At 53.6% G+C, this 27445-nt stretch overlaps 1 protein-coding gene across 3 annotated transcripts in view; it reads left to right on the top strand.

The window, feature by feature from the left end:
* Positions 1 to 10173: 10173 nt before the first annotated feature.
* TMPRSS6 (transmembrane serine protease 6) overlaps positions 10174 to 27445 on the top strand; it is a 37444-nt gene continuing 20172 nt past the window's right edge. Inside the window, exons 1-7 of one of the 3 annotated variants that reach the window (XM_033118497.1) lie at positions 10174 to 10380; positions 15889 to 16085; positions 20446 to 20579; positions 21791 to 21858; positions 22442 to 22626; positions 22862 to 22903; positions 26866 to 27070. In XM_033118497.1, coding sequence (XP_032974388.1) covers positions 15890 to 16085; positions 20446 to 20579; positions 21791 to 21858; positions 22442 to 22626; positions 22862 to 22903; positions 26866 to 27070 — 830 coding nt within the window. In that variant the 5' untranslated portion in view covers positions 10174 to 10380; position 15889. The other 2 variants (XM_033118498.1, XM_033118499.1) reach the window with 2 other exon arrangements.

Below are 27445 nucleotides of genomic sequence, written 5' to 3' on the forward strand. Positions count from 1 at the left end.
CCTAAAATCTCTCAGTAACCTAGAAACACAAGAATGATTGAAACTCTGAGTCCTACATCACAGATGAGGACAGGAGGCCCCGAGAAGATGGTGCTGTGTCGCAGGCTACACTGTGAATTTAGGGGGGCAGGAGAGGTGGACTGGAACCCTGGGCTCTCACCCCTACATCCTACTGTCCCGTGGCCACTGTCGTTGGAGACGAAGGGCGGTGTTGGGTTGTTGATTAAAGTTGAGCTCAGTACCGGCGGCCTCAGCCTGGCTTCTGTGACAGCCCTGGGACATCCCCTTGCTGGCTTGCTCAGAGACATTTTCCACTACCACAGGTATGACACACTTGATGGTCCCATCACAGCACTGGGGAGGTGCGGTGGTGCTCAGGGCTGTGGGAAAGCAAGGCAGGAAGTGCTGAGTGGGGAGAGAGATGCAGGTGGGGGGAGAGAGGTACCCTGTGTGCAATTCCAGGAAGCCAGGACGCAGAGGGGAGGGAGGAGCTGGAAGGAGACGCATGTCTTCCATTCCTCCGTGCCCCTGGCCTCATGCCGGGCACTGGCCACAGAGAGGAGGCTGGTGACCGCCCTGCCTGTTGAGTCCCCAGCCCTGTGGGGGAGGGAGTGACCATAGAGGACACAAATAAGCAAACTGACAGTCACTCTGTGCTGCTTGGAAGAAAATCAGCCAGAGCCTGTATTGGAAATGCCTGGCTTGGGAACGCTCCCAACTTGGGGAGGCAGAGTGGAATGTTGCATGGGGCTTTAGTAAGGGGGCTCAGCCTCAGTTCAGCCAGTTCGGGATATAGTTGGTTGAGGATGTCTTTGGAAGAGGGAGGAATTTTTCTTATAGATATGTTCATTCATTCATTCATTCATTCATTCACTCAATGTGCATTTACTAAGGGTCTGTTAAGTTCAGGGCATGGTGCTAGGTGTGGGATCCAGTAGTGGACAAAACACCATCCATCCTACCCTGAGACTCCTGCAGCCCCTTTGGGGCAGCTGGTAAGGTGGTTAAGGCCCTAAATCTGGACCTGGGCAGCCTGGATTAAATCCTGGTTCCACTGACTACAAGCTGTGACCTTGAGCAAATGCCTCAACTTCTCTGTGCCTCGGTTTTCTCATCTGGAAGAGAGGGGAAGTACCAAGATGGTTGTAAAGATGAAAGACATGAATGTATGCAAAGTACTTGAAAGAGGGGACTGGGGGCCGGCCCGGTGGCTCAGGCGGTTAGAGCTCCATGCTCCTAACTCCGAAGGCTGCCGGTTCGATTCCCACATGGACCAGTGGGCTCTCAACCACAAGGTTGCCAGTTCAACTCCTCGAGTCCCGCAAGGGATGGTGGGCTGTGCCCCCTGCAACTAGCAACGGCAACTGGACCTGGAGCTGAGCTGCGCCCTCCACAACTAAGACTGAAAGGACAACAACTTGAAGCTGAACGGCACCCTCCACAATTAAGATTGAAAGGACAACAACTTGACTTGGAAAAAAGTCCTGGAAGTACACACTGTTCCCCAATAAAGTCCTGTTCCCCTTCCCCAATAAAATCTTAAAAAAAAGAAAGAAAGAAAGAGGGGACTGGCAGGGACAAGGCTGTGACCAGGGGAAGTCCAGCGCTGCAGATGTGGAGACAGCTGGCTTGCTGGCTTGCCTCTCAGATGCTCGCCGCGGTCTTGGTGATGCTGTTTGGGTGGGCTGACCGGGACGCAATCGCAGGTGGGGGTTCTATTGCCCTGCCCCCACCTCCTTGCCCTCTCCAACCTCTTGCTCCTCACTGCCTGTGTCCCCCAAGCCCCTGGGTAGGTCTCAGGGTTTATAGGTTTAAGGTGTGATCTTCCCTCCAAATACCCAAAGGGATGATTCTCTGGTGAGAGGATTCCAGGAGATATGACAAAGGTGAAAGGAAAGCAACTGGGTCTTCCGCCCACCTCTCAACTCCAGTTATGTCACCAGCCCAGTCCAGGGCCAAGGGCACTGAGTCTCTCCTAGTTCTGTCCCACTTGTCCCCTTTGAGCCTCAGTTTCTTCATCTATAAATTGGGTGAAGGGTGCAGGGGAGAGGAATCTGTCTTACCTGGACAGATTCTCGCTGAACCAGTCTGTTCCATGGCCTCTGGAAGGATGGGGAGTGTGTCTCCACTCACGCCGATAAAATGACCCACCAATTTGCCATTGCAGTCCTCTTCCCCCGTCGCTGTTTTAAATACCTGAAGGAGTTACTGATTGAAAAAGCCTCATGTGATATGCTTGGTAGCCCACCCTGCAGCAGGCAACCCATTCGTCATTCATTCTAATCCATTTATTGAGCTCCTACTACGTGCACTGCACTGTTCAAAGTGGACATTTAGATTGGAGGGAGTGGGGATTGCACAGGACAGGGCTTGGTGTTGGTTACCCCCAGGGTTTGGGTGGGTGTCCCCAGCCAAGGGTCCAGTGACTCTTGTAACAGCAGGTGTAGGACAGGCCCCCCTGCAGCGTTGGTCAGAGCTACCAGCCGGGGACTGAATAAGTCAGCAAGAGAATTCTGTTGCTGTGATTTATGCAAATATGAAACTAACAAGGAAAGCCTTACTGCTGGGACCCCGAACTCAGATGAAATGCGGTGGGGAAGGTGGGGGGTGGGCAAATAATAGCAGCAGTGTTGAAAATGATGACAGTGACGTGTAGTGAGCACTTAGTAGGTATAAACACTGTTATAAGTTTCTCACATGCTTTAGCCCTTTTTATTTTCAGAAAACCATTTACAAGTATTGTCTCGTTTTCTGTATGGACAAACAGCGACACAATAAGATCAAATACCTTATAGCCCAAGGTCATATGGCTTGTAAGTGTCGGAGTCAGGACTTGAATCCAGGCTGCTGACTTCAGAACCTGTGCTTTTAGCCCATACAGTGGAGGGACAGTTGGAAGTGGTGGGGTGTGGGTCACACTGAAATTGCTCAGGGCAGCCACCGTTGATTATTACCATGTTGTCAGGCAGGCCGGATCTTTTACATTTTTAAGAGAAGCTGAAAATTTGGCTTTTTATGATGTGTCCTGGTTTTTAAATATTGGCCACTAATTTTTTAAAAATGTCAAACTCAAGTAGGCCAAGTAAAATGTGTCTGCACATTAGACAGGGAGGAAGAAAGGAAACCCATCCTATGGGATTTATTATAAAGGTCAATTCTTCCCGACTCGGCCGGGCTGGGTGCTCAATCCTCCCACCCCCAGGCTCTCTGAGCCCAGTGTGACCCTTCCTCGGCCCTGACACTGAATGTCCCGTCCATCACTGCATCCTGGCGCCTGCCACAGCATGTTAGTTGAAGGAATGTGTAGAAGATGAATGGGTGAGGGAGAGAGGAAAGAAGAAAGGAAGAGAGGAAGGGACGGTTACCGAGGTTCCAAGAATCTGGATTTGCATAACTGGAGGGCAGAAGAGACCAAGGCCTCCAAAGGCTTCCAAACACCCGTTGTAGAACAAGCCCACAGACATTAGGACCTCTTGTGGCCCCACGAAGATGAACCGCACTGCCCTGATGACAAGTTACCAAGAAGAGAGGCCCTCGCTCATACAGGCCTGAGCAGGGCTGTGTGCATCCTCTGAAGGGCATCAGGAAAGAGGCTCCTTGGAGACCCTTCTGTGCCACCAATCCAGGACCAGGCTCCTTTGGAGGGCAAGCGCCAGACCCTCAACCTGAACTACCTGGGGAAGGAGCTCTGGCTGCAACATTTTGAAACAACAACAACAAAAAAGTTAAACATATGTTGAAAATTGGCATTCTGTGTGCTTTGGAAATTTTGATGAACTCTTTGCTGAAGGACTTGCATGTCAAGTAATGATATTGCCCTGTTATTTCATGTTTTAATTTTTATTTTTGGATAGACTACGGGAAAGAGCACTAGACTGGGAACCAGGTAACTGGGTTTCAATTAGAACGCTGCTACAGCCTTGCCGTGTGACCTTGGGTGGGTCCCCCAACCCCCTGCTGCGTCTCAGTCTCCAGATGTGTTCTGGGCGCCCCACCAGCTAGGACCCCACAGTGGAGGAGGCCAGGCTGAGTGACACATGCTGAGTTTCCATTCTGTGTCTCCGATATGACATGAGACAGCACCTTTCAAACCCCAAACGCTTGATCAGAAACCACCCCCTGACCACCCGGCTGGGAAAGCAGAGACAGTCAGGCCAGGGGCCTGATACGTTCTCCCCCAGTGTCACCATCAGACAGGGGCCAGAGACCAAGGCCCAGGACAGAAGGGGTGAGAGGCCCAGGGGTAGTGGAGTGGCAAGGAGGGACCGGAGGGGGTGATGTCAGGGGGATTCTGAAATCAGGGGGTCCTGGGTTTGAATCTCACTTCCTGGCTATTTGACCACAGCAAATCATATCTACTCTCCGAGATTCTACTTTCTCACCTGTAAAACGGTAAAATGGCCATTTTTCTAATTATGGGATGAAACCTGTCCTGTGTCTGGTTAGCTATATGATAGTCAGTCTTAGGGCCTCCATACGTGGCCTAGGGGCCTTTAGGGACCTTGAATCCCTCTATACATGAGAGAAGACAAGCCACCGAGGCAGTGACTCTCTTGAGGTCTCACACTTGAATCAATGACAGGCCATCCTGATGGATTCCCACTCCTGGAAACACTGAGAAGAACCCCTAAGTACTGCTAAGGACCCGCCCTGTCAGGTGCTGCAAGGACAGAGCACCTGCCATCTGTCCCACTATCCGTCTTTCCCCGGCTGGGCTGCATCCTTCAAGGACAGGGATTCAGCATTATTTCTGTCCGTGGTTTGGGGCCCAGCATAAGCTGGCACTGTGGTGGTGCCCAACACCTGTTTAACGAATGGGTGAGTGACTCGAGGTAGGCAAACCGAGTGCTGCAGAGGTGACAGAGGTGACCTCTGGGGACCCTTGCCTGGGCAGCCTCTGAAGGCTTGGTCAAGGCAGTGGGAGAAGTGTGTGCTGTTCATGGAAGTTCCTTTCCTTCCAGCCATGGACCGGCTCCCATAGAGGCTGCAGGAGGGAGAAGGGGGCAGGTTACCCCTGTGTTTATGTGGGAGGAGAGTGAGGGTGGTAGTAGCTCAGGTGTAGAGAGAGAACATGCTTCAGAAGTGACTTGAGGACCCAGGGCTCCACAGACCTTTGAAAGAGCAGTCCACAACATTGTCAATAACCAGCCTGCTTCCGCCCCCCTCGCCACCTAGAATAAATGAACTGTGTCCCCCCAAATACACGTTCAAATCCTAACCCCCTGTACCCATGAATGTGGCCTTATTTGGAAATAGGGGTCTTTGCAGATGTAACTAAGATGAGGTCATTAGGATGGACCCTCATCCAATAGGACCTATGACCCATGTCTTTGTACAAAGAGAGGGGACACTGGGAAAGACACGCAGGGAAATGGCCATGTGCCCACAGAGGCAGCGATCGCAGTTAAACGGTCACAAACTGAGGACCACCAAGGATTGCCAGCCACCAGCACAGCTAGGAAGAGGCAGGAAGGATCCTCCCTTAGCGCCTTCCAAAGAGCACGGCCCTGCTGACACCTTGGTCTTGGACTTCCAGCCTCCAGAACTGGGAGACAACAATTTCTGCTGTTTTAAGCCACCCTGTTGGTGGCACTTTGCTAAGACAGTCCTAGGACACTAATACACCACCTTGCAGCCTAGAGAGGAGCTCAGCCCCCCTAGACACCTATCTAGACAGCATCTGGCTGGGGCATATAGAGCCCCTCTCCCCCTCAAGTCCCTTCACCTCAACCCCAGGGCCTATGAGTCCCACAATTTCCCAGAAGATTTCGGAGAGAGACACGGTCAGCAGAGAATGTTCTCCATGGTGGGCAGGACTCCCAACTCACCTTTCCCCAACAATGGCCTCCTTGAACTCTGAGGCTTGGCTGACCCACAGGACAGGCTGCCTAGGAGAGGTGGCTCCCCGCCGTCTCGCGACCTAACCTCCCTGGAAGCGTGCCATCACTCCCTGTACTGGATTGAATAATGTTCCCCCAAAACATGGAACCTGTGACTGTGGCCTTATGTGGACAAAGGGTCTTTGCAGATGTAAGCAAGTTAAGAGGAGGTCATCCTGCATAGGCTGGGCTCTGAACCCAGTGTGACTGGTGTCCTTATAAGAAGAAGGAAATTGGTCACGGAGACACAGACACACAGGAAGGAGAGACGGAGGCAGAGATTGGAGTGGTGCTTCTCCAAGCCAAGAAATGCCAAGGATTGCTGGCAACCACCAGAAGCCAGGAAGAGGCAAAGAAGGATTATTTCCTAGAGCCGTCAGAGAGAGAAAGGACCAGCTGACATTTGATTTTGGCCTCCAGAAATATGAGAGAATAAATTGTTTTAAGCCATCCAGTTTATGGTCATTTGCTATGGCAGCCCAGGAAACTGATATACCTTCCAGCAAAGAGAAGACAATGGTGTTCCTGTTCCACCCGCAATGGGCTGTGGGACCTGGGGCAGGTCAACCTCTCCTCTCAAAACCTCAGTCTCTTCTTCTGTTGAGTGGGGACATGTAACTCCCAAGCCTGGACTTGAGACATCTCTGTTAAGGGGCCAGCGTGCGGCTCAGAATTTAAATGCCATACTGTATTATCATCGGAGGAAATGACAGTAACTTATTCATTCAGTCAACCAATGTTTGTTTGTCCTTGTTCCAGGTACTGATCTAGGCTGAGATCCAGCAGGGGACTCACAGTGTAGGGATGGGGAGGGAAAGGTGACTGAGGAAACTGCTTAAGACTAGGCGCTGCCTGAAGGCCTGATAAAAATGCAGCTGTCTGGGTCCTTCAGCCTCTTTGGTGGACAGTCGTGAGCAGCTGCTGTGTGTAGGGCCCCGGGAGGAAGCGGAACACACAAACAGGCGTTGCCATGGCATTTACCTGACACGGCTCACTCAGCATTGTGTCAGTTTGCGGGGGCTGCATAACAAAGTACCAGGAACGGAGTGGCTTCAACAGCAGAAATGTATGGTCTCATAGGTCAGGAAGTGCGAAGTCCAAGATTCAAGGTGTGAGCAGGGTTGGTTCTTTCTGAGGGCTGTGAGGAAGAGTCTATTCCACGCTTCTTTCTTACGTTTGGGTGCTTTGCGGGCAATCTTTGGCTTTTCTTGGCTGGTAGAAACATTACCCCGATTTCTGTGTCTACCTTCACGTGGGATTCTCCCTGTGTGTGTCTGTCTCCAAGTTTCCCTTTTCTATAACAACATTGGTCACGTTGGATCAGGGGCCTCTCCTACTCCAGTACGACCTCATCTTAACTAATTATATCCGTAGCAAACTTATTTCCAAATAAGATCACATCCGGAGGCACGGGGGGTTAGGACTTCCACATACGAATTTGAGGTGACACCGTTCAACATATCACAACAGCTTTTTTGTGCTGCCAGGAAGGCAGGCGGCCCTTGTCCCTTTGGGAGACACCAGGGCTAGTGCTGGCCCAGTGGCCTCCGTCTGAGTGTCACCTCATTTTGAAAATGTCTTAAGAAGTGGGATGTTGAGTAGGTATTTTCTTTCAAACGAAGGACTTCTGTACAATGTCCAGGTCTGTTAGGCAGACGTCAGACATGTCTCCTTTATGTCCCTGTCCCCACTGCCCAGGAACAGGCCTAGATAGAACATTGTAGGTGCTTAACACAGGTTTGTGTAATGAATAAACCAGGAGTCCCGAGTTCAAATTTCATCAGGGCCTTGGTTTCCGCAAATTGGGCCTACGAAGGGCATTGACGAAAGGGTCGTTGTGAGAAGTGAACGAAATAACCCGTGAAGCACTGGGCATAGCACCGAGTCCATAGTAAGTGCTCTTTGCAGCCTCAGCCCGGGCCTGGAAGGCCATTATCCTACGGCCATTGTCACGTGTGAGGAGGACACAGCTGCCCGCCCCCACCCCCAACTCCATCCAAACCTTAAAAAGAGAGGCAGCTAACATTTTGTAAGTGGCTCCCGTGGGCCAGGCACAGCATCTGCAATTTATGTCTCTTCCATCTTTTCACCTTCGACAGCCAAGCTTTATCATCCGCATTCCGCAGATGGCGAGGTGGTAGCTTGGGGAGGTGACACATCTTGCCAGATCACCATCAAGTGCAGGGACTGGGATTTTGGCCATATCCTCTGACTCTCCAACCCCTGGCTGGATCCTTGTCACCTGAGTGTGGTGGAGGCCCGGCCTCCAAGCCTCACCGGCCAGGCCTCCAGGGAGCTTCTCTGTCCCTGTAGAACAAAGGGGCCCAGCGTTGGTGTAAAATGCTGATTCCCAGAGAGCATCGAGGGCTTTATCCTGTGTGTGTGAATGTGTCCCTTTGCTGCAGGGACAAGGGTATCCAGGCCACCCGATTGCCTAGTTGATAGAACGAAGTCTTCTCTCAGCGGCAGGCTGTGCCCCAGTCTGTCTCTCAGCGGCACAGTGTCCCCCACTCATGGCTCTCTGAGCTCTTGGGGCGGTGGCCCCCTTGCCCATGCTTTCAAATGCCTCCCTTTGCATTTTGCTGCCTCCTCATGCCAGCCCCTCCCCTCTGACTGTGGCCGATAGATCAATGATTGGCCAGGCGACAAGTACAGAGGACGTGGATTGTGCAAGATCTTCTGCATTTCAGACTGTCCAGCTATCAGCCTGCCTGGTCCGGGGGCCTGGGTCGTTTGCCTTTCAAAAGACAGAGAGGGTACAGAGGCAGGGCTTGGGGTGTCTTTGACCCTGGCCCGCCTGCCATTCCTGCTCCCATCCTAAGCACCTCTCCCTTGGAAAGTTTGCAATGGGTTGTGGGCCAGGGCCCGGGGAAAGGGGGAGGTTGGAGGAAGGAGGAAAATTACCTGGGTCTGGGGTGAAGGGGAGTGGGACTAGGTGGGGGTTCTCAGTCCCAGGTAGGGGTAATGCCCTTGGGCAGGGGCCAGGGTCCTGGACAGGACTGAACAAGAGGGACGTGCGGGAAGATGCTCCCCACCCAGAATCCCCAACCAGCCCATGGGGCACCCTCCTGCCCTGACCCAGCCCTTTTCAGGTCTGGAGATGGCACACACTGTACGTACAGAGTTCGTACCCAGTGCCTCTGTGCATGGACTCTTATTCCTGATGGACACCCTGTGGACCCCATGTGCCCCCAACACTTGCATACAGCAGGCCCCCGTACAAAGCATACACAGAGGTATGCACATGCGTGTGTGTGACACACGTGAGGTGATGTTGCACAGGCAGTCCTCCTTACCTTCACTGGAAACTCCGTACACGTGCTGACCTAGCCCAGACACATGGCACACGCACACACCTCACACTCACACACACACACACACACACACACACACACACCCCCACATGTCACAGCACTCAGAGTCTCAGATGTGAAACTTCGGGCCTAATTGCGACAAACACCAGTCAGCCTGTGCACAACCAGAAAACCCTGGTGCCTGCCCAACGCGTGCTTTGGAGCAGGATGTGGTCAGACCCACCGTCTCTACCGCAGCTCTGCTCACTAGCACCGCAATTCACATTTGTGAATTTCCATGTTCTACTTCTTGCCACACTTGTGATTTCCATGTTCTAGTAGTCACATGAAAGAATATGAAACCAAGCAGGTGAAATGAATTTTAACAGTATATTTTATTTAACGCAATCTAGCCAACATGTTACCATTTTAACATGTCACCAGTGTAAAAAAATTCTTACTGAGGTATTTGACATTCTTTGTCGGCACCACCTGGTGTGTATCTCAGCCGTGCAGTGATACGTCTCAATTCAGACAGACCCCTCTCCAGAGGCTCCAGAGACACGTGGGGCCAGTGGCCATCAAAATGGGCTACACAGCTCTATAGAATCACGTGGAAATTCAAATAATTTCCAGCTAAACACAAAATAGCACTCTGCACTCCACTCTCTTCTCTCCTGTCCCCAGAGCACATGGCCCAGTCTCCTTTTCTCTCTCGGGCCACTGGCTGCCCGGGTCTCACCTGTCCAGGTAAGGAGACCCGTGTGAGACCCTGCAGGTACCACACAGGGCCCTCAACACAGCCCCCAGTCCCTGGCCCCCCACCTCATGCTCTAGAGGACCAGGGGCTGTAACTAGGCAGGAACGTCACCAGGCAACGGGCCTCGGGGGACAGCTCAGATCTCCTGCACCTGCCCGCCAGCCTCCAGGGTGCCCACGGGGCAGGGCGGGGCGGGGCGGGCACTGCGTGTCTCTTGCCTCCGGACTGTTTACCTGAGCACAGTCACAGTGCTGTCCTGAAGTGAGCAGCAGGCCCATGGAGCCTGGGGCCACAGGCCACAGAGGACAAGGGCCAGACACTCCGGCCATGGCTCTGGGCCATTGATCCAGCCCCAGCTGGCCGGGTGGAGGTGGGGAGACCTTGTCCTGGACAAACAGAGGCCGTGAGGTCTGCGTGCAGGCCCGGCACCCACTTGCCACTCCCAAAGGTAAGTGGGGGCCTCCAGGACAGGGGAGCAGGATCTATGAATGACCCGGTAACAGTGTCCTCTGAGAGCTGGGCCTGGCTCCTTGGAACTTGAGCCGTGTGCCCTGCTCTGAGGCCAGGTCTGCCGCCTCGGCCAGAAAGTAACCAGGTGAGCAGAAGGAGGGTCCATGGAGCTGGGTCTGGGGCAGGACAGGGCGGAGTGAGGCCGGTGTACGGGTAGGTACGGGGCAGTGGAGGAGCTGTGGGTTCTGGGTGCTGGGAGGCCTGGGATTCGGTGGGGCCGGTGGACTCTGGGGCAGGGACAAGGCAGGAGAGAAGCCTGATTTGCTGGCCGAGTACCTCCCAGCACTCTGCAGGACTGGGCATGCTGCCCCCTCCGTTCCCAGGACACGACCTGGGTGGTGTGGTCTGGGAGACAGGCCCAGAGCCCTACACTGCACTAAACAGGGGACCTTTAGCTCCCAGGCTCGGAGCTGAATGCAGCTGGCAGTGTGTGTGTGTGTGGTGTGTACGTGCACAAGTGTTTATGAAGGGGGATTGTGGATCTATGAATCTGTGTCACAGATAGGTGTGTGTACCTTTGTAGGTTTCCATCTGTGTACATCTGTGTGTGAGTTTGTGAGTGTGTTTGTGTGTGTAGAAGGGATGCTCACCCCCCACCCCCACGCACACCCGGGAACACACAGTCACAGTAGCTCATAGCAAGGATTCGCTGTAGGCCTGCGTGGCCTCGCTGGAAGCTCCTAGAACAGAGTCCCAGCTCTGCCTGCTCTGCCCTGCCCCGGCTGGGTGACCTTGAGTGAGCCATTTCATCTCCCTAGACCTCAGTTTCTCCAACCATTAGGTAGAGATGGCAAGGCAAACATCCCAGACTGATGGAGGCTGAGATGGAATGAGGTTTTCAGCATTGCCCAGCACAGGGCTAGCATGGAGGAGGAGGTATAGCCTGGTCCCAGTGAGCTCAGCCCCCAGTGGGCAGATTGAGACCCCTCCATTGGTCAGAAGAGCAGGACGGAGTGAGGAACACGTGCCAGGGTGGGGTCTAAGTGCTCAGATCAGAGGAGAAGCCTCAGGCCCCTATGGCAATTGGGGTAGACCCAGTCCCTCCTGGCAGGGGCTCACTGTCATGGGGACAGAGAAAATGCCCCCAAGGTGAACTATGCATCGATGGGGGTGGCCCAGGAGACGTCAGGGGGCAGTTGCCCCTCCTGGGGCTCTCTGGAGCTTCCAGGAAGGAGGAGGTGAGAGCTGAGCTGAGGTGTGAGTGGGCCATCCAAAAACTGGCCAGGTTAGGAGGTGGGCAGCCTAGGAAGAAAGAAGGGCGTGGTGGGAAAGCTAAATGGTAGGCAAGAACTTTCAAGAACCAGTCTGCGTGATGTTCTTCACCCCAGAGCTGGCAAAGAGCCCTTGATCCGTAACGGTTTTCTACCATCTCCATGACTAGACTTGCTAACTGGTAAGTCCAAGGTCACTGGGGTACAACAGGAAGAAGAGGGCGTGGGGAGAAAGGAGGCAGGAGAAGTTGGCCCCGCCACACACGCACACAGCTCCTGTGTGGGAAGGAGCTAGGATCCTAGCATTCATTCATTCAACAGTGAGGGAGTACCAGGTCTGCTCTTGGCGCAGGGTACACAGTGCTGAACAGAATAAAGCTCCTGCTCCCGAGCCGCTTACAGCCAGTGAGGAGGGTGGACACGTAAGCGTCTCATGCGATTGAGGTCTCAAGAAGTGCTGTGAAAAAAATGGAGAGGAAAAGGGGGTGGTCAGGGAAGGCCTCGCTGCAGAGGTGACATCCCAGCAAAGACTGGGAGACAGTAAAGGAGCAGACCATGAAGCAAACTGAAGGAAAAGCATTGTGGGGAAGGGAACAGCAAATGCAAAAGACTATATATACTTGATATGTTGATAGTCTGGCAAGGAGCTGAGTGGGGGCTGGTACAGAGGGAGGGAGAGGACAGAAAGATGCGAAAGGACCAAATTACCTAGGCCTCTGTGGGCTGTGAGAAGGACTTTGGGCCCTGTTCTAGGTGGACGGGGGCCATGCGAGGCTGGTGAGCGGGGCACGTGGTGAAAAGACTACTCTGACGGTTGTGTAGGAAGGAATTCGATACTGAGGGTGGCCGGGTGACTGGCTACTGCAAGGTCAAGTTCGCAGACGATGCTGACTTAGCTGATGGTGGGAGCCATGCTGGTACCAAGAGAGACTTGGGTTCTGGGGGCATCCGGAAAGTAGAGCCACAGACTTTTCTGATGGACGGGGCCCTTGAAACGATGGGGACGCCCTTGCATAACAGTAAAAGACGGAGCAGTCTGGTCTGGTCATCTTCACACCTGTCAATTGTCACAGTTGTCCATCTCCTGCTGGGCCGTCCACCCCAAGAGGGTGGGAATGGGGTCCCTTATATTCACCAATGTGCCCCCTGTGCCCAGCACACAGCCTGGCACAAAGCAGGTGTTCATCACAAATGCGGTGGCTGGGTAACTGAATCTAAGATCCATGGCTCAAGCCTCACATGTCCTGCTTCCCAGAGGCAGCAAGACGTAGGAGAGAGCACTGCACTGAGAGTCCGGAGCCCTAGGGTTCTTTGCATTCATTCCTTCATCAGGCATTCATTCATGTGGCAAGCCCTGTGCTGGGTCCTACAGGGAATCAGGAGTGAAAAAGATACAGGCCTATTTTCTTGTGAGGAAGAGAAATGAAGGCCAAAGGAACATTGTTGATCTGACCAAGGGCTGCCCAGGAGAGGAGGTGACTTACTACTTAGGGCCTGGGGACCCGTCGCCAGGCAGGTGGCCTTGGAGCCCCCTTTAAGGGTCCCCGCAGTTACTCAAGCAGAGGGTGTGGCTGCACAAAGGTGGAGCCTTGTGGGCCTGCAGGGTGCTCTGCATGATGGAAGTTAGGGCCACAGAAGGGGTGGGGAGCAGCCAGGTCAGGGAGGGTCTTGGTGCCGTGGTGAGGAGTCCGAAGTGGCTGGTCGCCATCAGCGGATTCTGAGCGGTGAATGGGTGGAGGTGGGCAGGGGGAATGCACTGGGGATAACGTGGAGGTTGTGCCGAAGCAGGAGATGGGAACCCAGGTAAGAGGCTGCCCTAGGACTCCAGGTGGGAGGCAATGGGGACCCCAGGTGAACAGCACTCCCCATTGGGCTGTGTCTAACTTGGGTTTCTACACAGTGGGTTTTCTGAAAATGGGCTCCTCTGTGATGCTCACGGTCCTCAGAGAGGGATGCGAGGGGCATTTATGAGGGAGGCGAAATCCACGGGGTGCAGGCCTAGTCCGGGGGAGGGAGAAAGGAGGAGACAGGCCTACTGAGTGGCCTGCCCTGGACTGCTCGTCTCGATGCCTCCTCTAATGCACCTAGGACCTTCTGTGAGCCTCGGTTTCCCCCTTAGTATCCTGCTGATGTGTGAGGCAGTAGAGCATAGGAGTCAGGGCATTACTCTGCAGACAAACTGCTTGGGTTTGCAGCCTGGATCTGCTGCTAATCAACTGTGTGACTTTGGCCAAGCTGCTCAACCTCTCTGTGCCTCAACTTTTTCACCGGTAAAACGGAGATAATAAATAAGAGAGCTTCCCACCACAGGGTCTGTATAAGCTTACATGAGACAGTGCATATGCAAAGCACTGGAAATAGTTGAAATAAATGTCAACTATCGTCATTTCCAGTGCCCTTGAGTCCCCATGACTGTATGAGTCATCTCAGAATAGATCCTTGATGAGCCAGGTTTAAGAGTAAAACAAGGGTGTGGCCACCTCTGGAGGAGGGAGGGGACTTGGGGCTGAGAGAGGGTTGAGGGGCTGGGCCATCACTGGGCTTTCCCCAATCTAGCCACCTGCTCAGCTTTCAGAGGACAGCCAGTTTCTCACCAGGGGTGCTGTGGGTACTTTGGGAAGTGGGAGGGCTGTACCACCCCTTGCAGCGTATTTGCCATCCTTAGCCTGGTCCCACATGTCTGGATGTCCTCTGTAGGGGAATTCCATACCCAGTTGAAAAATCACCAGTGGTCCCTCCCTTCCTTGCATCAGGTGGGGGCTACTCAAGATGGTTACCAAGGCCGGATGCCAGAGCCCCTTGCCTGGGAACAATGCCAAAAGGAGTGGCAGGAAGTGAGGAAGCAGGAGGAGGGCAGGGAGCCCCTTGAATCCAGCTGAGATGACTTTACACATCACTGAAGGGCCCCATTTTGGGAAAATCCACTCTGTGAAAACCCAAGACACAGCCCAAAGGACTCCCCTCCCCCACCCCCACACATCTGGGGATGCATTTCAAAGCCACAGTGGCATTTATGCATTTGGTAAGAGGAGACTACCTTCTCAGTGTTCTGGGTTCCTTGCTCTGCTACTGGGTAGGTGGATGGAGGGCCTTCTCTGTATGGTGGGAAAACCTGCCTGAGAAGCCAGATAACATTCAAAAGTTGGTTTGGAGGGGTCTGATGCTAGAGCTGCAGACCTGGGGCACTGAGAGATGGGTCAATCAGCTATTATGAAACCATGATTTGTTCATTAATAGCTCATTTCCAGGAAGCAGCCCAGAGGAATGGAAGGAGCCGAGTCAGACACTTGAACAAAACTCCCATGTATCTGCTGTGTGACCTCCAGCGAGTGGCTTAGCCTCTCAGGGCTTTCGTTTTTCTCATCTGTAACATGGGGCTGGTAGTGAGTGCCAGATATTCAAATCATACTGGAAAAATAAAGCTAGGAAAACCGTGGAGTGAGTTGTTGCTAAAACACCCTGGGCCTCAGTTTCCTCATCTGTACAATGGGTAAAGAACCTTGAAATGTGGTTGGAGATTTTAGAAGATAATATATGTAAAGTGTCCACACCTAGTGGGCCTGAGGAAGAACAACACACAGGGACAATGGTCCCCACATCCCTGGGTGACCAGAGGACTAAATGAATGAGGCGTTAGCTTGTATAGACACTAAATGAATATTAGTTTTTGCCTTCTTCCTCTGCTCCTGCAAGACTTTTGGGCAGAAGGGGAGACAAGAGAGACAGCAGCCCTTGAAGGGCATGGCCCTGGTCCAGCACAGCACTGGCTCAGGGGCTTCTCGGGGAGGGCAGAGCGAGTTGACTGCATCCCTATTTCTGGAAACTCTGCTATTGGGAACCAGGAGGAACAGAGAGCGTCCCTCAAATGAAGGGAAGCTGAAAGCAAGAGGAGCTTGTTTACAGTGATTGACACCCCATGTTTTCAACTTCCACCTGTGGTGTGGATACAGTCTCTGGGGTGGGGTTCGGGCACTGAAACCTCCATCTGTCCTCTGACCACAGACAGGCTGGTATGAGTGCAAAGGTAAGGGTTCCAGAGCCACACCAGTCCAGGTCTGCCGCTCGCCCTGCGTGAGCCGGCTCAGGGCCCACTTTCAATCACTGCTTATCACCTGCTGGTATGATACTCTTCCTCCAAAAGGCAGGCTGTCTTACTTCTGTGTACCGTTGGCATTCAGCAAAGGCTCCCTTGCAAATGCCAGGCTGTTTCCAACCCTGGTCTGTTTCCCTGCCAGGATGCCTGTGGCTGAGGCCCCGCAGGACGCTGGCGGGCCGGGTGACGGAGGTGATGGCGAGGAGGCTGAACCGGAGGGGATGTTCAAGGCCCCTAAGGACTCCAAGAGAAAAGTCCGAGGCTACCTTCGCCTGGCGCCCCTGTGGCTCGCCCTGGTCGTGCTGGCTTCAGGGGGCGTCCTGCTCTGGTATTTCCTAGGTAAACATGGGGGCCTGCCAGGGAGAGCCACCTAGGAAGGAGTTGGGGTGGTTGTGGGGCGCCACAGAAGGACAGACCAGGATTGCAGGCTCAGCAATGCCTAGCAACTCACCGTGCGACCTTAGGCAAGCACTTCCTTTCTCTCAGTCTCCCTTCCTGTCCTGTGAGAGGGGAGTGCTGCTGCACCCATATATTCTAGGTCCTGGGGCTCAGGCCAAGTGCTCCCAGCTGGGGAAGCAGTGTTCTTCCAGCACCCATATAAACAAACAAGCCAAAGGAGTGTAAACATTGCTTCCGCTTGCCTGCAGCCCTCCAGGGTTGCCCCTGGGGATTGGAGCCAGCTGGCTCTGCAGGAGAAGGTCGAATAGTGCTGGTGGTTTTGGCACAATCAGTGCCTCTGCTCACTTGAGCCCCATCTGGGAGCTCTTCTAGGATGGAGACCACAGCTCCATCACCTCTGGGTTTCCAGGGCCTAGCATGAATGGGGATGAAGGAGAGGCAGGACACAGGACTCAGGCATCCAGGGGTATCCACGCACACAGAGGGCTTTCATACCCCAGCCCGGCACACGTGGAATTCAACACACAGTGAAAAGGGGGCCTGAGTTCCCAGAGCAGCTCAGGGCTTCTGGCTCTGGTCTCACAGCCCTTGATCAGTCCCCGCGAGCCCCAGAAGCAGCTGACCCACGTTCTGGGTCCATTTGTCCATCGTTCTGGGCATTCATTCATTCATTCATTCAATAAACACGCTTGAGCACCTACTATGTCTTTCTCTAAACTCCATGTACATTGTAGAAGACTCATTCATTCACGACCGAGCACCTCCTCTATGCCAGCTCTGTGTCAGGCTCTGCAGGTTGTCCTGCCCCACCATAAAACATGGCACGTGCCAAGACAGAGAAAGCTAAGGGGTGGGGGAGCCTTAGCAGGAACAAGTGATCAGAACCTTTCCATGAAACATCTGCAAAAGTTAGATAGTATTCTTGCTGGCTAAATCTCATGGTGGAATTTCAGGCCCATTGAAAGGAAGTGGGGACCTACATTGGAGCCGTCGTCAGGAGATCAGCCTCGGCTCAGCTCCAGAGGGGAACGAGGTCGGGTAGTCTGGAACCAGCCTCCAGACAGACGCTGTTAGGGAGCCCATGTCTGACGCAGATCCGCCCGCCATGACTCAGAGTGGATGCTGACTCCGCTCAGAACCGAGCAGCGCTGGCGGGAATGGAAGCTGTGTGCATTCCACCACCAGCAGGAAGCCAGCGCCCCAACTAGCATGGGGCCGCCACGGCCTCCTTCAGCTGTGGGATAATTAGTCTTCAGGGTAAACCACAGAGCGTCAGCCTGGAGAGCCAGGAACTCACCTGCCAATTGTCTTTCTTTGCAGATGAGTCTAATTTCTCCTGGTTACGCTCCAGGAGTAAATCACCCCCCAGGGTGTGAGTGCTCCATGGGGCTGAGGACCCAGAGGGTGAGTGCCCCCAAGCCTCAGCTGGGGGAAGCCAATCCCCGCCCCACGAAGGGATTAGGGTAGAAGAGGCACTTCAGATGTTTGAACCATTCCTCCCACCCTGGCCAGGCTGTGCTCTAGGTACCAGGTACTGGGGGAGGAGATGAATCAGAGATGTGCCCTGCCCGGTCTGAAAGGGGAAATGGACAAGACTCCGATGATGCTGGAGCGGGATAAGTCCACAGTGAGTGGCAGCATGACCCAGACAGCGACCCTGCAGAGGAGAGGGCGGTGACTGGCTTCCCAAGGCAAATGGGCCCTGGGCACAGGGGCTATTCTTAGAGTGGAGTCCTGATGCTGCCCAACTGTATTTCTCTGGCCCTTTCCCTCTCCTGCTTTCCTGGGTGACCCTGTTATGCTTTCTTCTCAAACCTATTGCACCGCACCCATTTTGCCACCTGTTTCAATGAGAAAATGGTACTACTCAGAAGAGAAGCCCCACAGATGGTGGCACCACACCCTCCCAGCTGCACCCATGCGCTCTGCCTCCCCAGCCTCCCCAAGGTGAACCATTGCTGCCTCATCTAAAGCCAGCTCTCCTGGGTCCCACATGGTGGCCGGGCTCCAGCCACGCTCCTTCTCTCTTCCAGCGCCATTGTCTGTCAGGTGCGTTCTCACTGCTCCCGCACCCATCCCTCTGGGGCCCCCATTTCTCTGCCCTTTGCAGCAAACTCCTTGAGAGGGCTGTCTCGACATGCTGCTGCCCCCACTTGTGCACCCCTTGTCTCTCTGAAACCCTTTCCAGGCTGGATCCCTGCCCCTCCCCCAGCTCCAGGAGCGCTTGTCAAGGTCGCCAATCCTCACGCCGTGGCCAGTTCTCGTCCTCATGGCATTTGACCCATAAGCAGCTCTCGAGCAGCTGCTGCACCCCCTCTTCCTTGAAACCTTTTCCTCACTTGGCTTCCAGGCGCCCCACTTCACAGTGGCGTCTCCCCCGTGTCCTTTGCTGGTGGAGGACCTCTCCTCTCTCCCTCGGCCCACTTCTCTCAGGGTCTCAGCCGGTACCCTTGGCTTTAAATGCCCTTTACAGCCTGATGACTCCCCCTTTTGCACTTCTAACCTTGAGCTCCACTTGGTCACGGAGCCTGCCCCCACCCCTCCCAGGATGTCTAAGGGTCACCTCAGACCCCCCTGGTTCAACAAGCAACTCTCCATCATTCCCTCCAAACCTGAGCCCCCGTAGCCCAGCGGGGCCATTTCATGCTTCCAATGGCTCCCCCTCATTCCTCTCTTTCTTTTACACCCCAGCCCCAAGTTGCCAGCACACCTGGTCATCTCTGACTCCAGAATGTAGCCTGACTCCCACCTCTTCTCACCCTCTCCATCGCACAGCCTGGGCCCGGCTCCAGCGCCTCTCGCCTGGACCAGCGCAGGGGCCTCCCGCAGGTTTCCTTGCATCTGCCCTTGACTCCGCAGAACCTGTTTTCAATACAGCAGCAAATGAAACCATTTAACTTCTCGGCTTAAAACCCCCACTGCTCCCATCTTACTCAGCTAACGCTAAAGTTCTCCCGGTCGCGAGGCCCTCCAGGACCTTATCCTCCATCTCAGCTCCTGCTTTCCCCTCACTCACTCTTTGCTGTTCCTCAGACACACCAGACAAGCTCCTGCCTCAGGTCAGGGCCTTTGCACCTGCTAGTCCCGCTGCCTGGAGGGCTTTTGCTACAGATTTATATCCACATGGCTCAAGCCGTCACCTTCTCTGGCCTCCATGTTGCCGCCCACCCTCAGCCCTGATTTCCACAGCACTTACACCTCTGACATGTTGAGTAGAATGTTTGTTAGTTATTGTCTGTCTTCCTTGCTAGACTATAAGAACTTAAGGGCAGAGTTATTTTTTCCCCTCATTGTTTTTATTCTTTATTGTTCATTGTTATACTGGTATAGTTCCAAGTGCTCCAGGTCAGTCCCTACACATAGTAGGTTCTCAATAAATATTTTTGAATGAATGAATAAAAGAATGAATAGGGGTATAAACCCAGGGCTATGAATCTATTGCCTTCACATCAGTTAAAACAGTCTTTCCCAAACGGAAATCTGGCCACATCATCCTCGATTTTAAACCTTTCATGGTTTCTCTTGTTCATTGGGGAAAGACCAAAATCCTGTCCTGCTGATGTTCCAGCCTCTTGCTGCCCCTCTTCCTATCTGATTGCTCCTGCCAAGCAGACTTTTAGCCCTGGTCCTTACCACAATCTCTCTGCCTCAGGGCCTTGTGCCCTTCCTTCTGCCCTTAAGGTATTTTCCTCCCTCCTCTCTTCCCAATTTATTCTCTCCTTCGCTTATCTCAGCTGGAGGGTCACCTGGCCCAGGCCTGTTTCCTTTGTCTTGTCTCCTCAATAGGCCTGGTACCTGTCCTTGAAAGCCCTCCTCATAGATGGGTCCTACTTTTTTAACGGTTACTGGAATAATACCTGTCTTACCCACCGCTGTCAGTTCCTCATGGGGAGGCACATCTGTCTTGGTTTACTAGTGTACCCCACATAGTAGGCACTACCTGGACAGCCTGGTGAGTGGAAGGATGCCCACAGGTGCTGACCCATGAACTTGACCTTCTGGCTTAAAACCCCCACTGCCATCCATGTCCTGGACTGATTACTATGTCAGCCTCTGATTGGAAGCCTCTGGGACACCATCCACCTGTGGGCCTCTCTCCTCCCTGGCACCTCGGGGCCAGTTTGTCACTAAAGACTTTGGATGATGATGATAATGACAAAGACGAGGATGATGATGGCATCTTCAAGGCCCAAGATGGCGGCAGCTGAGCTACGGGTTTGGGTGGAGGAGAAGGTGTGAGGAAGACAGGAGCCTTCGCCATCTGCTCCCTCGGTTAACCTGCTGGTTCCTTCCTGGCCAGGGTACAAGGCAGAGGTGACGGTCAGCCAGGTGTACTCAGGCAGCCTCCGTGTGCTCAATCGCCACTTCTCCCAGGACCTTGCCCACCGGGAGTCCAGTGCCTTCCGCAGTGAAACGGCCAAAGCCCAGAAGATGGTAGGGAAGGATTGCGGGGATGGGAGGGAAGGAAAGTGGGATGAGAAGGGAGAGGGAGGGGCCCGATAATGGCAAGCCTGGTGGTCAGTCCATCTGGAGGACAAAGTGGGGGCAGAGGCCTGCTCTAGACACGATGGACGTGGCGTGGTATAGGGTGCGGGGGAAGTTAGTGGACTCTAGCATTCTACGCACTTGGGTTACATCCTGCTTGTGCCACTTACTAGGAGCCTGCCCTGGGAAAGTTAGGGCGGTGCAAGGATCTGTCAGGGCCCCCCCACACCTCCCTCGCCTCCAGGGGAAGCTCACTACGCTAGAATGGTCTCCCACGCCAGCACCTCTGCCCTCAGGCCACAGGACCGCACCATACCCCGCAGGGCCGGCTGGAAGTGCTGGGGAGTTATCCCCGGGAGCAATGCTCAGCCACGAGAAACAGAGTGGGTGGATAAACACCCACTGGCCCTTGGGGCGGGACAATTCTGAGGGGGTCCCCATGGTCTCCCAGAGCTGCCTGCCGGGCTGTGCCTCAGTGGCCCACAGCTCTACCCTGCTCCTTCACAGCCGTGTTGGCTGCCCTCCCCCAGTCTGCCTTTCCACCCCCCAACCCCAGTGTTCCCCGGAATCACTTCCACATAAACCACTTGCTTCCCATCCTTGACTCAGGATCTGCTTCAGGGGGACCCACCCAAGGCTCTCCTCCCTCCGCTGTAAAATGGGGTGATGAGAACAGTGCCTGTCTACAGGGTTGTTGTGGGGTTGGAATGAGACAGTGTGGACGTTATGCTGTTCCAAGTGCTTTATGAAATACAACCCCGCCTTCCATCCTGCCATTAGCACCATGGTTGACCATGTGTAACCAGCCCGCTGAGCTCCCGTGGCTGGTGGCTGTGGGTCACGTGGGGACTCAGGAGCCGAGTGGGGCTTCTCAGGGTTGAGGAGTGACTTTTGATGAGGAGGACAGAGGTCATGGGTGGTCTGATAGAGGCCAGAACTGGTGGATGAGGTGGGGTTGGGGACGGTGCCTGAGTGTAGGGGGAGGGGAAAAAGTGGACAGGATATGAGGCTTGTTTCCTGGTGAGGAATGTGATGTGACTGCAGTGTGACTTTGGGCAAGACTCTACCCCGTAGGCTCCTTGGCCGGAGGCAAAAGGCCTCTCAAGGTAGGAGGGGCTTGTGCAGAGTGTCACTGGGGGCTACCATTTCTCCTCGTTTAGATGAAGGCACTCATCGCCAGCACCAGCCTGGGCACTTACTACAACTCCAGCTCTGTCTACTCCTTTGGGTGAGTCACCTGGTCCCCCCAACCTACCCCTGCTAGAACCTCAGACTCAGGGAAGGGGATGGGACACTGTCGGCTTCTGATGCCATGCCCACGTTTCTTTTTCTTAATGAGGAAACTGAGATATGGAGAGGCAACTTGGCTTCCTGCATGTGATCTCTCTTCACTGCGCCTTGTTTCCTCATCTGTAGAGTGGGCACGGACGTGTGGTAGGGATTACCTAGACAATGGCTGTGACGTGCTTATTGAGGGCCTTCACGGGTTAGGTGAAGCCACAGAGGAGTGTTAGTGAAGGGTGACCCAGCTGTCCCAGTCAGGTCTGGTTCTGCCACTTTTGACGTTGTCTGTGGCATACAGTTTAACCTCTTGTGTCTCAGTTTCCTCTCCTGTAAAATGGGCATGATGAGAGCACCCACCTTAGAGGTAGTTAGGAGGCTTTCCTATGAAGGTGGAGAGCAATGCCCAGGAGGTAGTAAGCACTCAATATGCATGAGCCACAGTGGTTCTCCCTACCACAGGAGCAGGGGGCTGGGTAGGGGAGACTGCAGGCCCTGTCCCCAGCCCCTCTCTCTTCTGCCTGCCTTAGGGAAGGCCCTCTCACCTGCTTCTTCTGGTTCATCCTCCAAATCCCTGAGCACCGCCAGCCAATGCTGAGCCCCGAGGTGGTGCAGGCATTGCTGGTGGAGGAACTGCTGTCCACAGCCAACAGCTCAGCCCCTGTTCCCTACAGGGCCGAGTATGAGCTGGACCCTGAGGGCCTGGTCATCCTGGGTCAGTACCGGGAAGGGGCAACGTGGGATGGTCTGGCGAGGCCTGGGATGCTCTCAGGGTGGGCCCCCAGGGCCCCAGGAGCCAAGACTGGGGGTGGGCCGGGGTGGCGGTGGTGTCAGCATTCAGGGTAAATATCAAACAGGCTGGCTCTGATAGTCTCTTCTCTTTTTATTTTCATTTCATTTCATTTTATGTATTTATTTTTTGTCTTCATTTGTTCATTTCCTTTTAACAGAAGCCAGCGTGAAAGACATAGTTGCACTGAATTCCACGCTGGGTACGCTACTTTTGTTTTTTCCTCTCTACTTTTGAGTTGGTGTTTTTCTTGGCCTGGTCAAGTGTCAGGGGGCCACATGGCTTCTCTGGTGGGTGCAGGGAGCACTTGCCTGGAGCCACCCAGGGGGTGCCATGGTGGACTCCACGAGGGGTCCCAAGACTTGTTAGGACCTGCGGGGGGAGGGGAGGAGAGGAGGTGTTGTACATATGTGAACATGTGTATGTGTGTTTTGTGCATAAGTGTGGATGTGTCGCCTGTATGGGGTGTGAGAGTATGACGCTAATTTTCTATCATTGGATTCAATTTGCCCACAAGCTACTGTTTGCACTGATGGTGGGCAATAATCTTGCCAGTTTGAGGTGTATCAGTTACTTTGAATTTAAAACATGGTCTTTGGGAGATAGTTCTGTCACATTCAGAGATACCCCGTCCACCTTTTCCTTCCCTTTCTCAGCCAGCCAGGCTAATCTGCCCTCTGCCCCCCACCCCATCCCTGTGCCATATTGCTCGAGCCACCTTGCTTTTTCCCAAGAGGCTCACATCTGCCTGCTGAGCCCTGGGAAGCAAGGCAGCATCAGGACCACCATGCTGCAGAATGCCAGGGGTGCTTTCCACATCATCTGTGTGACTGGCAGTTCGGAGTTGTGCAGTGCACTACTTGTGCTACTGTACTGTACCCTGTGGTCCTGATCACAAGCCCCTAAATTCTCAGATTCTTCCTATACTACCTAGAGTTTCTACCCAGTGCTGAGGCTGGACTGAGGACCTCAGCCCCCTCTCAGTGTGTGAGGCAATTTAAATGCTGGTTATACCTTCGCTGACCTTCCTCTCCTCCCACCTGGCTGGTCAAATGCTTACTTCCTTGGTGGATGGAGGTTATGGGGTCAAAGTACAATTTTCAAAGAGTTAAAATCATGATTCTCATACACAGACATAGTGAGCACATGTCAGAGATTTGTTTAACTCTAATGAGAGAACCAGTAAGAGAGTAAAGCTGGTCCAAAGAGGAACAAAAGAAACTGATTTATCTGTCAGTTATCATATCATACCTATCATCTATCTATCTATCCATCCATCCATCTTACACTGCATTGGTACACGAGTTGCCCTGACCCTTGGTCTGGGATAGGCCTTTCTTTTGCCCTTGCCTGTGCCTGATGTCCACTTGTCCCCAAGTTTCTGGCAGTTGCTTTGTAACTACCCTTATTTTGTTCCATGAATGTCTGAAAACCTTGCTCTCTAGAGCAGTTTCTAACAGGGCAGGGGTGACAACTCAAATCCTTTAAATAGGCTTTTTGAGCACTTCCTCCATGCCAAGCCCCACCCGGGCGCGGGGGACATCAGATGACCACGTCCCCATCCCTGCCCTTGGAGGAGTTCCGAGTCCCACGAGGGAGACAGACTCATAAACAGATCTCCCAACGCCAAGTACCGCCGTGGAGAGAGAATGGTTCTGCCCCGGGACAGGGGCTGCCATCCAAAGCAGAGGAAAGAACATGCCTTTAGAAGGAGGAAGGAGGTCTTCCTGACTTGAGTCCTGGAGGCCTTCACGGAGAAGGGGGCAGCAGACTCAGGCATGGGGAATTGCTAGGAGTCTGTCAGGTTGAAAAGGGGGAAATGCATTCTGGGCAGAAGGAACGTCATGAGCAAGGCCAGGCGAGGAGAATGGCCTCCTGGCAGGTTCATTTACTTTCTCCCTGAGACCAGAGCTACCTGGCTTCCCAAAGTTGTTTCTGATTATCAACAGACACCACCAATGCCTATCCATTTAATTAGACACCCCCCACCCTCCGCCAAAAGTAATGATTACAATGGCAAAAGCAAAGCATCAGCTTGGAGCAAGATTTAAAAAATACAAGCACCTAGAAACAGCCAGGCACCTTTCCCCAGCTGCTGGCCAAGGCAGATATCACAGGCTCTGTCCCTTCCCCTTGCAGATGTCAGAGGTCTCTTCTTGAGGGAGGTCAGCTCCCCACTGGAGTCAGGATGGCCAGGGGTCAGGAGGACGGAGCTGAGCAACAAGCAGCAGTGGCAGAACAAAGCATGTTCACCGCCATTCCCTTCTTGGTCCACACACCCAGCCAGAGAAGGAGATGGGACAGGGATTATTGCGTCCATTGGCAGAACTCAGTGGCTAAGCGACTGGCCCAGAATCACACAGCTGCCGAGAGACGGTGCTGAGGCTACAGAGTAGAGAGTGGACGCCCCGTACACCAGGCTGCCTCGTTCCTCCGGGCCTCACTCACGCATCCCTCCTGCTTCCTGGCAGAACACCCATCCTCCCTGCTTCCTTGTCTTAGGATGAGGTTTAGATGAGATATTTATGTTCCATGGGAGAGATTTGTTTGTTCATTTCTGGTCCTTGGTTTTTAAATCAAACACATAGTAGGTGCCCAATAACTATGTTGAATGAGTGAGTGAATGAATGAATGAATGGATGAATGGTATAGGTGGTATTGCTGTGTAAGCTCTAGCCCTGCCCACAAAGCTTATGGATTACATCTAGGGGAGGAGGCAAAGCCTCTGTGGGGTGGTTGCGGGTGGGTATGTTTGTGTGATAGAGGAGGTGTGAAGTAAGGGCAGCCAATGAGATTGGTACATCTGAGCCTCAAGTGGGGCCAGCTGAAGGGTGACAAGTCACAGGACTTTCACTCCAGCTTCATCTTTTCGTCTCTCCCACACCCACCTAAAGAAAAACAGCCATTACATACTGTGTTCCCCCAAAATAAGACCTAGCTGGACAATCAGCTCTAATATGTCTTTTGGAGCAAAAATTAATATAAGATCAGTATTATATTATACCCGGTCTTATAGTAAAATATAATATTTTATATTTTAATGTTTGCTCCAAAAGACGCGTTAGAGCTGATTGTCTGGCTAGGTCTTATTTTCAGGGAAACAGGGTGTATTGAGCACCTATTATGTGCAAGGCGCTATGCTGAGTCCTCAAACATGCATCATCTCTAAGCTTTGTGACAACCCTGCAAGGGTCCCCATTCTACAGAGGAGAAAACCAAGGTCCAGAAAAGAGTAGGTGAACTCTCTGTCCCAGGTCTGTAAAATGGGGACAATAGAAACTATTTCATGGAAGCATTAAATGAGATACTGAGTGTACAGCCTTTAGCTCAATTCCAGCATGTCTCAAACACTTGCTAAGTGGGATCGGTTTCATTCTCCTTGTTGTATTATTAGCTAGAGCTCCCTTTTTCTACTTAGGGCTGTCCCCCGGTCCCACAGGAATACATTCCCTTCTCTCCCCCTGAAATGAGCCCTTCCCTCTGCTCCCGGTGTGGCTCAGCTGTCTCACTGGTCTCCAGCATCCTCAGGGTTGCTCCCAGCAGCCAGAGGAGTGTGACCCAAGCCTGCCCCTGCCCCTGCCCCAGGCCTGCCTGGGTTCAGGGTTCAGGCCTTCCTGGGAACCTCCCATGGTTCCACGGTTCCCATGGCCACAGGAGAAGGCAGGTCCCCTCCTGGGTGTGATGTCAGCTCTGCCTCCCTTCTGCAGGTTGCCCTCCTGCCTCTATGTCCCCTGCCTGCCTTGGCCTCCAGTGCTTTGCTCACACTGTGACCACCTCCCACCCCTGCTGGCACTTCTCTGCCCCACAGACCAGGCTTGGAGCCTTCACATCCTGAGCCATTACTGAGGGCCTTTGTATCTGTCCATACTGTTCTCAGCATCCCAGGCAGTGGCTGGACTTTTCTCTGGCACTCGCTTGGCATGGAGAACTCAGTGAGTGCTAAGTGAACGAATGAATGAACCAATGAATGAATGCATGCATGAGGAGCTGAGATGAAAAGCACCAGAAAACAGACAGATGGGACATAGCACATCTGGGCTGACCCGCATCCAGCTGCTTTCCGCACCCCACCCTGCCTGGGTAAGGACCTGATGGGGCTTGCTCCCTTAGATCTATCCCCGCGCCTAATAGAGATCAGGGGGCATGTCCCTCTCCCCCCTCCAGGCTGCTACCGCTACAGCTATGTGGGCCAGGGCCAGGTCCTCCAGCTGAAGGGGCCCGACTACCTGGCCTCCAGCTGCCTGTGGCACCTGCAGGGCCCAAAGGATCTCATGCTCAAACTCCGGCTCGAGTGGATGCTGGCTGACTGCCGTGACCGGCTGGCCATGTACGATGTGGCCGGGCCCCTGGAGAGGAGGCTCATCACCTCGTGAGTCCCTGGGAAAGTTGGCGGTGGAGGTGGGGGCTTTGGGAAAGGAATGGTGGTGTGGGGTCAAAGGTTACACTCAGCACTCTGAGACCAGGGGCTGTGTGAGGGGCCTGCTGTCTGGGAGAGAGTGAGCTTAGCCCAGAGGGAACGGGGGAGGGAAAGCTGGAAATGACTGTGGACTACGGGCAGTCCTGTCTCTTCCCTGAGCCTCAGTTTCCCCACTTGTAACAAAACAGTTGTATTAGATGACCCCGAAGGTCAGCTCTGGGAGGTGCATGCTTGTTAGAAGAATGCTTCAGAGTCAACTTCTAACCCTCACTCTGTTGCTTTCTAGCTGTGTGCCCTAAGGCAAGTCACTTTGCCTCTCACCACCTC

The sequence above is a fragment of the Rhinolophus ferrumequinum genome, chromosome 10 (genome assembly GCF_004115265.2).
Source record: "Rhinolophus ferrumequinum isolate MPI-CBG mRhiFer1 chromosome 10, mRhiFer1_v1.p, whole genome shotgun sequence".
In the NCBI taxonomy this organism is placed as follows: Eukaryota; Metazoa; Chordata; class Mammalia; order Chiroptera; family Rhinolophidae; genus Rhinolophus; species Rhinolophus ferrumequinum.